The 15,030-nt window shown below is 39.0% G+C and overlaps 2 protein-coding genes across 15 annotated transcripts in view; one reads left to right on the top strand and one right to left on the bottom strand.

The window, feature by feature from the left end:
• The window catches only part of robo2 (roundabout, axon guidance receptor, homolog 2 (Drosophila)), a 328,885-nt gene that overhangs the window by 224,772 nt on the left and 89,083 nt on the right, over positions 1 to 15,030 (bottom strand). The gene's annotated exons all lie outside the window — the stretch shown is intronic.
• Positions 424 to 3,342, top strand: LOC122879058. Of its 2 annotated transcripts, XM_044202734.1 has the most exons (3): positions 424 to 560; positions 2,593 to 3,052; positions 3,180 to 3,342. In XM_044202734.1, exons 1-3 carry the CDS (start codon positions 449 to 451, stop codon positions 3,340 to 3,342), a joined length of 735 nt encoding a protein of 244 aa, XP_044058669.1. In that variant the 5' UTR covers positions 424 to 448. The 2 variants fall into 2 exon arrangements, with proteins under 2 accessions (XP_044058669.1, XP_044058670.1); XM_044202735.1 differs by lacking the exon at positions 424 to 560 and having other exon boundaries at positions 2,737 to 3,052; positions 3,180 to 3,325.

The raw sequence follows: 15,030 nt of genomic DNA on the forward strand, positions 1-15,030 counted from the left end.
AGAGACAAAACCCAATAATGACAGTACTATTCTTAACATTCGTAACCCCTACAGACTGAGCTCTCCAGCTTAGCAGGACAGACACACAGAGAGGGACATCAGTAAAGGTTTGTGAATACATCAATCTCACAATCCTGTCTGAGCAACAAGCTTTGCAACAAGGACAAGCGGTGTCACAGGTTCACTGACAGCAGAATTATGAAGGACAGACAGATGGATGTGTTGTCAGTGAGATCAAGGGTAAATTATGCAGCTCCTATCGTTCAGTAATTACCTGTGTAGACTTGTGTGAGCAAAAACAAGATAATGATAACCCATCTTAAAGCTGATATAGATTTTGAAAGATACAGTTGTTCCTTGTGAGACAGTACACCTGTTGTTGCCACAACAGAGGAAACATCTCTCTTTTAAGACCCACAAGACAAACAGCAATCCTCAATGGTGGTGAATGAGCCGTGTATGTGTGTACGTGTGTGTGTGTGAAGGTGGTGGGGGTTTCGACAGCAGCAGGACAGCAGCTTCTTCACATGGCTCATTACTGGGGGATCCAGCAGTCTATGGTGAGTCCAAACACTTAGTAGGGCACATTACAGGAGAAAGCTGCCACAGTTAAATTAAAAAGGTTTGATATCCATAACCATAATAATATGGGAAATGTAAAACTAATCAGACCAAAGTCTTAACACATATACACATCAAAACCTATTTTGTGTTGTTTTTATTTGTTTTTACTATTTGCTTGAAATTATTAATCTGCCACCAGCAGTTGGTTTCAGTTGGTTGTTCTGTTGCTAGTAGCAACCACTACTGACACAGTCCTATAGCAGCTTAACTGACATTGTTGCATCCACCATTTTGTCAGATCTGTGTCCAGGCAAATATTGACAAGCATCTTTTATCTACTCCACAGATGCCCTTGTTGGAGTATTATCTGTATGTTTTTATTTTTATGTTTTGTGACTGTTGATTTGTCAAGTCAAGTGAATTTATTATTTATTTATTATTAATTATTTATTAACAATTATACCATGGTCTGTGTGAATACTCAATTCTGATTGGCTGCAGCGGGTCCATTAATTCCTGAGAATGGACACCTACTAAGTAGTTCCAGTGAAACTGTCTGTTCACTGTTCTAAATTAATGTGCTGGCTACATAGTATCAGCCTGTATCTAAAATGAATAACCATAACAACAGGGTCAAAGCCGCTATTTACAATTTATTGCAACACGTTAACAAGCTAACACCTAAATACAACAATGAGTTACTTCAACATTTCTTTTAACCTATTTGGAGAATATGACAACTTTGATGACTGGAAATGGCACAAGGGAGAATAATCAAATAGAAGATGAAAGAGTGAGATCAACACAAAAAACAAACAAACAACGAAATGGGCAATTAACACACTGAGGGGCAAATTCACAAAGAATGGATTGCGGCCTCTGACAGCACCATGAATTGCGTGTCACTTGCAACTGCTATCTGTCCCGTCTCAAGTTCCGATTCACAAAAGATATTGCGCTAATGACATTACAACGCAAACACACCCATTAAGTTATGCAGCTGAGCGCAATTTGCCATTGTTTTGCATCTGTTAAATGTTCATCTGCAATTTTCTGTAGTGGTCCTAGTAATATTTGTTCTTAAGGTGTACTGAAGTAGCATATCACATGACATGGTTAAGCAACGTTTGAGTAAAAAAAAATGTATGAATGCAGTTGCTAGAACAATACTTTCCACTCATCTTAAAATGTTTATAACTATTCTAATTATCTATTAACTCCTGCTGCTCTTTTCATTCGTTTCTATCTACGGGATGTCTCTTGTTTTTCTATGACTTACTCTTTGGGGTGCTTCAACTGTGCGCTCTCCCTCATGCCTCTGGGTTCATGGAAAGCTGTTTTCTCTCCTACTTTGCTCCATGCTGGACTGTTACAGTGTGTAACCATCGTCTCCATTTCTCACAGCATTAGATTTTATGTTGTTTTCCACTGCTGCCATGATCTCTGGGAAGTCTGGACTTGACACCACCCCCAACTCTCTGAAGACGCAAATAATTTTCACTCTAACTGCGTGTGGCTATTAGCGCTAGTGTTTGTGAATTGCCATTTTTTGCAGTGATGCTCATTTGCATAGAAAGGGGCCAATTTTGCATCAAATGTATGCATAGTACCTAATTTAATAACATGCAAATAGCACCGGAGCATCAAGACGCTATTTGCTTGGCAGTGCAGTTAGGGGCGCATTTCACCCTTTGCGGGTGCTTTGAGAATTACACAGTTGTCTTATTTGCGCAAGTTTGGCGGCCGCAAAAGCCGCGCAATACTTTTCAGAATTCGCCCCTGAGAGCATTCCTTGCACAAAAACGAATAGACTCCAACTTTGAAAACTACATCACCGATGCTCTAAACGAGACCCTGCGGGGGTTTTATGCTGCTGTCCAGTCCACCAAAGTGGGGGGAGTACAGTGTTGCCAGCCTAAGGAGTCTGAGGGCCGCTATTAACCGTCATTTAACTGAATTCAATGTCATGACTGACACCAGATTCAAGACCACCAATGCAGTGTTTAAAGCTACACTTAAACATTACAGGGAAAGCGGTAGAGATACCAGCCTTCACCATCCCCATATCTCTGAGTCGGACTTTGAAGTCATTAGAAATGCCACTGATTCCCGATACGCCCCTTGGCCTGGTCAGAAAAGTCTGGTTCGACATCCAACTATGTTTGGCTTGGCATGGCAGGGAGGGCAACCAGGAGCTATCCATGGCATCTTTCATCCGCCAGAGAGATGAGGATGGGGTCGAACATGTCAGCCTGGCACACAATCCACAAACTAAGAATCATAAAGACCCAAATGACCCAGACAAGGTTTGCCTGGCCCGAGGATCTGCTGTGTCCAGTTGCAAGTTTCAAGAGATATATTTCCAAATCAGATGCCAAATCTTTCTACCTCCACCCGAAGCATGCTGTTGCCTCCGATGTGTGGTACAGCCAGGAGCCGATGGGTGCCCACTACCTCGAGAACATGTGGAACAAGATCAGCGAAAAAGGTGATTACACTTAATGTCTATCGGCTAATAAAGACATGACAGTCTAATAATTTTGTATGAGACTAAATAGCACTGTCTCCCTTCATCCCCAAAATATAATAAATATCCTTATAATTGTACCTTTCAGGTGGGTCTTTCGCAGGTCAACACATACCACAGCTTCGCTGTGGCGCTGGAGGTTGGCTCTCGAATGCCGGCCTGGAGAGCCATCAGATAATATCGGTGACAGGCCATCGATGCGAGGGCAGCCTGCAGGCTTACTGGGCCCGTTAGTGTGGGAGAGACGATAATGGAGAATCTCGTCATCTTCCAATTCCCCCGAAAAGCAGCGCCCATCATGGTCAGTCTCCAGCTGTCAAACACCCTCCTTCAAAGGCTGCTATGCTGGACTTGCCTATTTCTCCATTGAATTTCACAATAAATGGAAATGTCAAATTTAATTTTAAATAAGACAGCTACTGTAGCTAGCACACAGGATGGCAACTATAACACACGAACTGCAAGAAGTACACTGCCCTTCTGAACTTTGTATCACATAAGCGATCATCTCACATCCCATTCGCTATTCAACTCGTTACTTCAGGCTGCAGCTGACAGTACGCATGGCCTATCATTTGTTCATGAAAGTCTGGATATTGATTTGGGGACAATGACATGGCTGGATAGCTAGGTCTTGTTGTGAAACATACTGTCAAATTATATTTACTGTTTGTCAACCGTACACAATGCTATTGACTTTGTCTTTTGCTAGCATAACGTTAGCTTTCTGGCTCATTGCTGAACCAAAGGGTTCTATGAGCTGAGCGGACTAGAAATATCTCCCATTTCCAAGTCATATCTAAGGGTCGTCCTATTTACTGGAGGAGTGAATAATGTTTCCATTGCATAAGAACCTTATGAGATGGTAATGATTGTTCCAGGTATTAGTCAAACCCTCAGGCATTACCAGGAAAACTGAGTTATGTCTTGTGAATAATTTCAGATTTTGATTGAAAAACGCATGAAATTATAAAATAATGGTCTTAATTTTTTTCTTTGGCAAGTGGCCATGGTATAAGTGGGATAATGCCCTTCAAGGTGTCCATAACCTCAGCTGTGTGTCAGACAGTTCTGGCCTCCCCGTCGACCATTAATTTCTGATAATGGACACCTTGTAGGGCATTATCCCTTACATGTTGACCAAAGTGCTTTACAGAGAGATAAGAATTGGAATCAAATAAAAACACAGACATAATTAAGAAGATATAAGTAAATGAATAAAGACAAAATAAAATCATAAAACACAACAGCATTGCACAGAGAACAAATAAATAAAAAAACAGTGTGACCAGTCATGTCTTCATGATGACTATTAAAAGGCTAAAGAAAAGAGATGGGTCTTTAGACAGGTTTTAAAGATATCAATGGAGGGAGAAGATCAAACAGTGAGTGGCAAACTCTTCCACAGTTTAAGGCCAACAAGAGAAAATGCTTGATTACCCCTTGTGATTTAGAATAATTTAGTTTTTCTATGATCAGCTTACTGCTAACCAAGCTAGCCACTATACTAGCTGTCTGCTAATGTGTTGCTAAAGCAACATTTTAAGGACTCAACAAATAAGACTGTTTCGTGCATAGCACTCACGAAGGCACAGACTCTTATCTTATTACGAGTTATCTGTTTTTTTCTATTCTAAGTATTATTGAATTGTTGTTAGGATAACTGTTGTGCATTTTACTCTTGTGGACTTTATGTGTATGTTTACTACATTAATGACTGTGTTTTACTTCCTATGATAACTTAATATTGATCTTTCACTGGTGATACTCCATGAAGTACAATGAAGCACTACTTTGACAACTAGTCTATACTTTTGTGAATCCAGTTTCCGTGTTACTGTACTAACTCATTTTTACAATACCTTAGGTCTAACTCTGGTTTAAGGAATCTCATTGTTTTCTGATGTATAATCACCATCATTGAATTTGTTGCCCAATACTGTTTTCACAGTTTCACAATTGCTTCCAGTAAAAACCTTCAAAAGCAATCCACTGTCTTCAACCTTTATTGGACGTGTGTTTAGCTCGCTGCATAGCTGTGCACCTACACACATAGTTAGGGCAGAAGACAATATGATTATGTTGTCACAATATGATTTTATCAAAAGTTGATAATATTGAATTTAGGGCTGCAACTAACAATCATTTTTATTATCGATTAATCAGCTGATTATTTTCTCGATTAAATGTTTGGTCTACTAAATGTATGAAAATACATGAAACATGCAGATAACATTTTCCCAGAACAGGAGGTGACGTCTTCAAATTGTTTGTTTTGTCCAACTAACAGTCCAAAACACAAAGTAATTTAGTTTACTATCATAGAAGACTAAGAAAAACAACAAATATTCTCTTTGGAGAAGCTGGACAGTGAATTATTGGTATTTTTGCAGAAAAAAAAATACTTGACTAATCGATTCTCAAAATCTTTGCATATTAGTTTTCTTTCAATCACCTGGTCACTTCATCTTCAAATAGTTTCAGCTTTCATTGAATTAATTCCCATCCCTACAACACTGTACACACTGTATCGTATGTACACACTGCATATATTCTAATGTAAATTCTGATGTCTGTTTTGCTATAATTATTCTCACCAACTGATGTAACAATAATCATTTGACCTCTACTAAGTTCATGAAAGATTTACATCTTCTGTTATAAACACCTAGTAGGGGAGGCCATGTGAAGTGATGCATTTTAAATTTTTAGTGTCAGTTATTTGTATGGAACAAATACAACAGGCAACTCAGTTGTTAGCAACGCCAGGAATAGCCACTATGACATAGAAAATAAAACAGCAGGACTCAGAAATTCAAACATCATTCACAGAAAATAGAAAGATGTCATAGCACTGTATGGTACTTTATTATAGTGGCCACCGTTCAATTGCCAAATGCAATTTCAAGTCACCATAATAATGTAGCACAACAAATAAAGAAATTTTAACAAACCACATAGGAAATCAGACATTTCTCTGTTATATAGATGCTAATATTAAAACATACATAGGGTGTAGTGAAATAACAGCCTGAGCATTGATGATGACTCCATCAGAGAGGGCTGTATGACAACATTTGGTTGTTCAAATGATAAGCTGACTACATGTTTGTGCATGGAGCAGTAGTTCTGGGAAACATAACAGCACACGGTTGATCACTGTCAATGTTGCGATAGTTACATTTTAGCATTTAAAGTGTAGGTTTTAAAGGCATAAAAGCAATCATTGCAGGAAATGCAATAAAAATGCAGAAGTGCCAGAAATCTTAAACATAAGGAGTTGCTACGTTGTTGTTTCATGTCATTTTGCCACATACTATAACAGCATACATTAACATGCTCTCTCTCTCACACACACACACATTTCTGTGTCTGCATCTTTGTCACACACACACACACACACACACACACAAATACACAGGCTTCCAAACCCGCCACAAACACTACTCGGTACAAGCTGTGCCTTTAACTTTCCCAACATTGTTGACAACCTCTGTGCTTGAATACTCGACTGAGCTTTCAAAGCGCTCTCTACATTATTGAATACCTTGGATTTTAAATGAAACTCTAAAGCATTCCTCATGATTCTGTCTTCCCCTGGTTATCCAGCCACTTCCTCTACACAGTTCAGGTCTTCAATTATCCATCAATCATGAGCTCACTTGCATTATAACCGTGTAGCTACTCTACAGCATCTATAGAAGCTTGGAGGTGTGCATACCTAGTGTGCATGGTATGTAATGCATATATTTATTCATCTAATCTGAGAATCACATGAAAAGCATGGTTAAGCTGTAAAGTGCAAGTCACATGTATGTAGAGGTGTGCGTCTACGTATTTGCATGCATGTGTGTCCATGTGTGGCCATATACACCTCTTTGTGTGTATGCATACTTTGCAATGGAGAGCTAAATTGAAATAAATGATGCCTATGTTGCTGCCCCACCCTGTCCACATATCTAACGCTGCGAGAATCCAGTAACTGGGTCAGCAACATAAACATGCTTAAACACGAGCTGGATCCTCCATATTGCTTCCACAGACAAGATGTAGAGTGACACTAGAGATACAACTCTGAAATATGGATGCATTGGGACACAGTCCATAATCCCAGTACCCAGAAATGGAGTGTGTGTGTGTGTGTGTGTGTGTGTGTGTGTGTGTGGGGGGTGGGTATGTGTGGGTTTTTTATAGCTATAGCATGGATGATGGACAAGGGAGAAAGTACCAAGAGTAGAGGATGTTATCAGGAATGAGAAAGTGGATCAGGTGACTCACTAGGAGATAAAAGCATGGCACACTCTAAAAACGTGGCAGTTCCCAAAAGGTTATTAGCTTTTACTGTATAATTCTGCTTGGATTCTTTTATAATGCTGTTAAAGATTCTGTTCTTAAAGTAACATTTTTTTAAATAAACAAAAAAGAAATGGCACATTTGACTTCAATTGACCAGTCACAGTGACCCATCTTTCCTCAAAACATTTTTAAGTGCTTGTATTTTAATGCCAGTGTGAGTAATTTTTTTAATCATAATCTATTTTTATCTCAGGTCTATTCCACAGTAGAAGTTTGAATGGGGATCAGTCAGGTATTGCAGTGAGAGTAATATACAGACATCCACATGATGTCTCCTAAAATAAAAAGCTGAAGTAACGAGTCACATTTTCTGAATAATAAAGACTTATTTTACATCAACATTTTCCATGCTTACTATCTGCCATTTCTTTCCTCATGTACAGTAATTGCCCCTGGCATCTAAAATTACACTATGTGCTAATGTTGTGTTTTTTGATTAACCTCTACCACCAAAGATGGATATCAGTATTCAACCTTTGCTCTCTGTTTACATACAGTATCATTGTCCTGTGGGTAAAATAATACCAAATATTAATATTAATATTTAATAAATGTGTACAGTCATAAAATATAAACAGACAATTTAATTATATGCCAGTGCATTTTGATGAATAGTGCTGGAGTTCATGCATCTAATCTCACATTTAACAATAAAATCAATACTTGGATTAATCAAGTTACAGGGAGTCATTACTACACAGTGTGAGGTACAAATGATGAAAAAATGCAGACATGAGAGCTTGATGCAGACTGGGTGTGGGATGGGAAATACAGCCACACAGGAAAACATGGCTGTCGTGCAACAGGGTGAAATCTAAGGGAGTGACAGGCTCAGTGTAACTTTGAATCAGAGCTTTAATTTGGCACAAGGCAAGAGAGTAAATGGAGCTAACTTGTTTGTAATGGAACTTAGTTTGCCTGCCGCAAACATTTAATTTGTTAGGTCTCCTTCAGAGCAGAACACACACAAGACAAGCAGTCTGGGCAGGAGAGACTGGATCTAAACAGAACAGCAGGTGAAACAATAGTCAAGAGTCCTCAGGAATATGCAGAATCAAGGAACTCCACTGAGCATACACCATATTTCAATATCCTGCATGGTTATTGCTGAGGTTAAAATAGCTTTTTAGCCTCTAAACAGTGCAAGTAAACTCGTTAACACCACTTCTCCACAAATCCATAATAATCATCCTCCCACCGCTATGGGAATGCTGAGGTAGGAGAGGAAATAATACCTCTATCTTCAAATATCTCCCTAAATAGTGTGAGATTTATGAAATGTCAGATTAGCTCCAATTCTTAGCCACCAGCCTTCAAAGGGAGAAATAAATGCATGAGAAATATACAGTTTGTCTAAGGTATTTATAAATTAGTTTCTACACACACTCCACCCCAGTATGGCAGATTTACATTTTTATGAGCTGTAAACTACTCTGGAATGGCAGATGTTTAAGATTCCAAACAGGAGATGGTGGCCAGTTGTACACATTTTCAATAATATGTAATATCAATGCAGACAGGGCTTTTACATTTACTTTCAGCAGGAAGGTGAGGGGGGTATGCGTATTTGGTATTCTCACATGCAACATGCCTTCTAAACTTGCTATATAACACTGCAAAATTAATGAGGGCATATCCTTTGAAGAATATGGTACATACTGTACGTGGCACAGTGATGCGTGCATCTACTGGGAGAAGTGTTTACTATATACAACATTTGTCCATTTTAGCAGCGTGGGAACATTAACAATAGAAGGTTGAATTTTGGCTTAGAAAAAGAAATAAGACAACTTCTCTCACCCCATAACTAACCACATCTTGTGTAGGGCAAAGGGAATGTTCAAAAGGTGCTTTCCAATTAAGCATTAATTCGTCACACAACCTCGCACTTTAATTAAATGTAGCACATCAAATGGAGATGTGAAATATGGGGTTATTAATGTGATGACCGATAATGGGTGTTGCCAAGCAGGGGCCTTCATACCCACTATAAGCCTGCACCCTCTGAAGACTGGTGGCATCACAGCTTAGCCTTAATCCCTCTGCCCGTCAAAAAGACACATTTTCCTAATTGCCTTTTAACTTATATGAAATTAGCACCTACGTAAGTCAAATTATCATTGCATGATGTGGATAATGGAGATTGGGGAGGGAAGTTTCTGCAGCGATAGGCTGGTTGAGCTCATTAATTATTTTGTTGCTGGGGACGGCACCAGGGAGAAGAGAGAGCTCTGCAGTAGGGATGTGAGGATAGCGCCTCTCATGGGGGCGATCTGGGGGCATTAGCCCTCTCCTCCAAGGATTATCCATGCAGTGTACAAGGCACTGCCAAGGGAAAAGTATGCTGAAGAGGATTTTGGATCAACTCCATAGAAGGAGTAGGTGTCATGAGAAAGTCTACTCAACCTACATGGCATTATACAAATGGCCAAAACGAAAAAGAACTGAATTTTTGTTAGAAAACTATCATCATTCTGAGCTATCTCTTGGCTAAATACATGTTTTTTTTTAATGAATGAAGATGACCCAGTTGATAGTAACAGATTGAGATTAGGGTTTTTACATAATTTGGGATTATGATTTAAAGGGGATTTACCATAAAGACCCTATAATAGTAATTTAAATGAGTTAAAGAATAGCAATTCTCAGAGTTTTCATCCAAGACAGGTTCTAAATTATTGATCTTTTTATTGTTTACAGTACAGTCCATGCAGTATTCTTCATGAAGTATCAGAGGGCTATTACATTTGCTTAATGCAATGTTTGAATGTCATTAAGATTGACCTACATCAAGTAATTCTCCTTATAACATATTTTTCAATGACAGATGGCAGAATTCCCAAAGCAATAGATTAGTCGGCCAACCAAAACTCATCAGTGAATGGAAAGTAATAAGAGCCTTGATTGGTTTTAAACGATCTGTCAGGCTGCTGTTAAATTCCCAAAAACAAAATCCTGGAATTGCTGAAGAATGATTGCAATATTGCTATTAGTGCAATGTATCTAAGCATCTCAAAATATTTATTCTTAATAATATACTAGTGTGTTCAAGACTATTATTTTTTAACATCAGCACTGGTTATGTGTGCTATGATCATTATGTAAGAGGGATCTATTTGTTTACATCATCACAATATGACTAATGTAGCCAAGAAAAACCTTTTGAAGGAAATAATACATATGAACTGTATTCAGATTAGCTTTGTTGTATACAGAGCAACAGAAACATCAGACTTCTGTCACTCCGGGTTTTCCACTGCCATTTCCTTCATCCCCATGGCAACTACTTGTCTCCTTATCCTAATCACTACAAGTTAACCTTGATATGAAACAGTGCTCAAGGGACCACTCACACTTTTGTGCCAGCTTCTGAAGACAGACACCATTTCTAATAATAGCCATAAAAGACATCACTGTCTGAATATTATGGGAGTCTGAAGATAAATGATGAGCTTAGCAAGACAAGTTAAAAACGACACGCGGAGAGCAAGTTAGTAGTAGACAGACAGACAAACAGAGAGCTGAAGTTTTGAAAATGATGCACTTGGGGACAAAATCAACTATGGTTTCATCAAATATGTATATTCCTGAGAATAAAAGCAACATTTTTTGAGGATGTTTATCAAAAGGTTAAATAGCAAGCCATAATGCTGGAAACTCACTGCCCTTATCCACTGACACTGACATATATTGTGACCTCAATTTTGACATGTAAAACACATAATTATACCCTGTATTTTCCTCTTTGCTGCTATTAGTCTAGCCTATTTATTGTGCAGAGCTCGTAATCATCCAGTTTGACTGCAATAATTTGGACTATATTGCAATTAAAATAAACTCTAGCCTACCTTTTGTACAGAGGTCATCACAGCCTTAATGATCACAAATGCAAAACAAGACATCTCCCCAGCACTTAACCCAATGCATCAAAGTTAAACTCATGAACCATAAAAGTTGTCAGAGACAGTGCTTTTGTTATATAACCCTCATTTGCTATTCCTCTGATAGAAGCCTGCTTTGACACTATCAATTATTATTAGTTAGGTATGCAGGTTTCTAATAAAGATGAACTGCATTCTATTTGTGTAATGAGGGGAAGACGACTGTGCCTGGATGAGCCTTGTTCAGAGAGAGTCCAGAAGATTTAAAGGAGAACAGGGCAGACACAATGTTACGTTGATGCTTTCATGCAGCTTCATGCATCAGTAGTTTTAGAAATATTCATAGAGGGAAAAAACAACGTGACTGACTCTTGACTGCCCAGGGACACTGCATAGTGTTTTATGGAAGCACTTGGTTGGGGGTCGCTGAACACATTTAAAACTAGCGCATGAAAAAGCTTGGCCAAGACGACGGGAGATTGAGATGACCTATCTCGTTTTTACTGGAGCCCCCAGGCTGCAGGCCAGCTAATTACGACTGACCCAAGGAACATGTGGCTGCTGGTCACCTCTGGCCTTGAATGGCCTCTTGTGGCCCTGCCTCTGCCATTAAACAAGGCTTGGATGGAACAGTTTATGAGACAGAGCATAGACACATACAGTATAAAATAAATAAAGAGGGTGGCCACAGGATGAGCACGGACAGCCTGTAGAAAGGCAAACAGCAAAATTCTAGATATAGATCGGAAAGTCCATTAAACTCATTATCGATTCACCTGTTGATTATTTTTTCCATTAATCATTAAGTCTATCAAATATAAGAAAATAATGAGAAATTCCCATCACAATCTCCCAGAGTTATTTAGGTGCCGTCTTTAAATTAGGGTGGCCCCAATCAAATATATTTTGTATCGACACTGCTGTAGACTACTAAATCTGACCCCTTATTTTCACAAGCTTCTTGACCCAAATATTGAAGACACTGATTCAAAAAGTTTATAAACTTAAATTATTGATATGATTTGATTGAAAGTTTACTTCAGAACTACAGAAACACTGGCAAATATTTTCATTTAAATAAATGTCACTATCACCAAATGAGGTAACACAATGGTGAGCCTATGCCTCACTGATGAAAGTATTGCAATATTTATATATTTGCAGTATCACAAACTGGGTGTCTGAGGCGATATTCCCGGGGAAAATGCTGTATTAAGTTACTACTAACGCAAACCGAACATTTCCCACTGCTGCAGCTTCACATTAAATATTTAACAGGCAAAACATAAGTTGAGTCACAGGAATTGCAATGTGTTTGTCAGTAAGCTTTGCTCGGCGCCATCATTCATCAAAAATGCATCCACAAAACAAGACAATGGTCATTTTCGGCATTTTTTGACAGCGGATCAGTTTGAAATAGTGCAGGGAGTAAAGGAACAAGAAGGAGCAGCCACAGTGAGCTGTTTGATGAAGAGTTGCAGGGGACAGGTTGCACACCTCCAACTTCTCAGCCAGGTAACCAACTCCTTTCACTGTGCCCTGCTGTTCGCAGACTCATGCCTTGTGCAGCATAAAATCAGATCACGGTTGCTCAAAAAGTATGGAAAAAGGCCAAAAATTGCCTGACTTATTTATTAAAATGACAGTTTGTTTTGCTGACCCCAGAATTCTGTGACCTGTAGAATTAAACTGCATTTGTTGTTACCATCAGTAACTACGTGTCGCCAAATCAACCAGGACTGAAATCTTAAGGATTGCCACTTTAATTAGCAACAGCTGATGACCTGCCGCCAGCGACATTTGTGAAACGGTGAAAGCGTTGGTCAGCGCTGACTGGTGTAGTTACAGAGCCTATGCATATAGCCCGTATAGGCTTTACTTTAGCTGACATGCACCTCAGCAGATATATAACTACACATGAGGGCTAAAGCACCCATGCAGATCCCTCGAGGAGACTGCGAGAACTGTGACTGGCCATCCTGGGCTAACAAGAAGACAACATTAAGATAGTTGGAAAAAGTCTCAGTAATCTTCTCCTTTTCATTAAGACACATTTAGCAAAGCCATTCCCATTTCAAACCTTCTGCTTGCCGCTCTCTCACAGTGAGTGATAAGAGCATAAACATGATTACTTTGGCTATTGATTGCAAGGCAATAGTCTCCTTTTCAGTGGCTAGACGAGGCAAACATTTCCATCGCCACTCTACAACTCAAAGTGAATGAAAGACTGTAAACTGTGGGGAATCTAATCAAAGCACAATACGGCCTAATGATGTACAATACATCGGTTTGGTGGTGGTATCAACGGGTGAAATCAAGCATTGAACTATAAATCAAAACCTACACCGTAGGCACCTGCAACAGGAATGCCAAGTAACCCCTTGTGTTAAGAATAAATCCAGAGTACTAACCAACATGCATGACATATGTCAAGTAAATAAATATCAAGGTCAATATCAGGTTCATACAACCATGACAAAATCTAATTGTCAGTGATTGAAAAGTAAGATGGAGTGGTTTGGTAAAGTACGCTGCATTTATACTGTTTTAAGAGTGTATTTTACATGTTTGAATAGGAAACATTTCAGTGTGGTATTCATATCCAGGATCACTGGGTGTGATAATACAATAGGCTGACCTACTGCTAATTCTGGGAAACACAATTACCCTGAAACAGTAATGGCTAATGCAGGATGTGATGGTATCATTTAGTCCCATTACATTTACAATTCACACGCACATAAAAAGAGTAAAATCTTTTCTAGTTGAAAAATACGAGACAAAGAACACTTAATCACCACATTGATGGGATCAAACACCCACAACTGCCTTCTCTGAGACAGAAAGAGCAATATGACTTGGATAAAAATGTTCTGCCTCAATGTTTACAAATGCTGTGACCATCCTCGTAAACCCACAAATTATAATGAATTCAACTTAAATGTGTGGGTGTTACATGTAGTATAATAAAATTCCAGCAACACAAGTTAATTTACCACTCTAAAATGTAAAAAAAAAAAAAACACACACACAGGGGGTCAATGTGATATATCTGAGGTGTTTACTATGTATTTGACCTCAAAACATAATTTTCAGCAACAACATTCTGTCCATCCTAATTGCACCCACAGCACAGACCCATGTGTAAACCAGGCTGTTAAACAGAAAATAATCATCCACTAGGCTTGAATATTACCCCAGAGTAAAACACTGAGTAAACGTTTGTAGCAAAACATCCTTTTTTGATTCAGCAAATTATACCTTGAAGCAACTAAACAGAAGTGAATAGAAGTGGTGTGTTTCTAAGGCAAATCGTTATCGCTGTTCTTCAAAGAGGAGAAAAATAACTCTAGAGAAGGGAGGAAAGAAAAAAAGAAAAAGGGGAGGGGAGGCTGTTAAGATTGAGAGGAGAGAAACAGTAAGGCAAAGAGAGAGAAAGAGTGTTTGTGTGTGTGTAATAGAGTAGATGTAGTAGTGAGAAGTGGCTCTCCATAAGGCCATAAGGTAAACTCTATGGGAACTGTGACTCCAAGCCAGAGGTATTGAAAAGGCAGGCGATAGCAGTAATGAAAGAAATGCAATAATAATGCAATAAAGCCGGGTGGGTGAGTCAGCTGGGCCTCCGGCATTGTGCAGTAGATGACCTGGTTTCTCTCCTGTTCTGTTCCCCCACTGCAAACACAGGACCAAGGTGCTAGCCAT

The sequence above is a fragment of the Siniperca chuatsi genome, linkage group LG7 (genome assembly GCF_020085105.1).
Source record: "Siniperca chuatsi isolate FFG_IHB_CAS linkage group LG7, ASM2008510v1, whole genome shotgun sequence".
In the NCBI taxonomy this organism is placed as follows: domain Eukaryota; kingdom Metazoa; phylum Chordata; class Actinopteri; order Centrarchiformes; family Sinipercidae; genus Siniperca; species Siniperca chuatsi.

Bases quoted from the DNA above. Each gene is read 5' to 3' on its own strand.
- LOC122879058 (XM_044202734.1), top strand. From the start codon at position 449: ATGAGCCGTGTATGTGTGTACGTGTGTGTGTGTGAAGGTGGTGGGGGT. The intron at 561-2,592 runs GTGAGTCCAAAC...TAAACATTACAG, and splicing joins GGGGGATCCAGCAGTCTATG to GGAAAGCGGTAGAGATACCA. The intron at 3,053-3,179 runs GTGATTACACTT...TGTACCTTTCAG, and splicing joins GAACAAGATCAGCGAAAAAG to GTGGGTCTTTCGCAGGTCAA.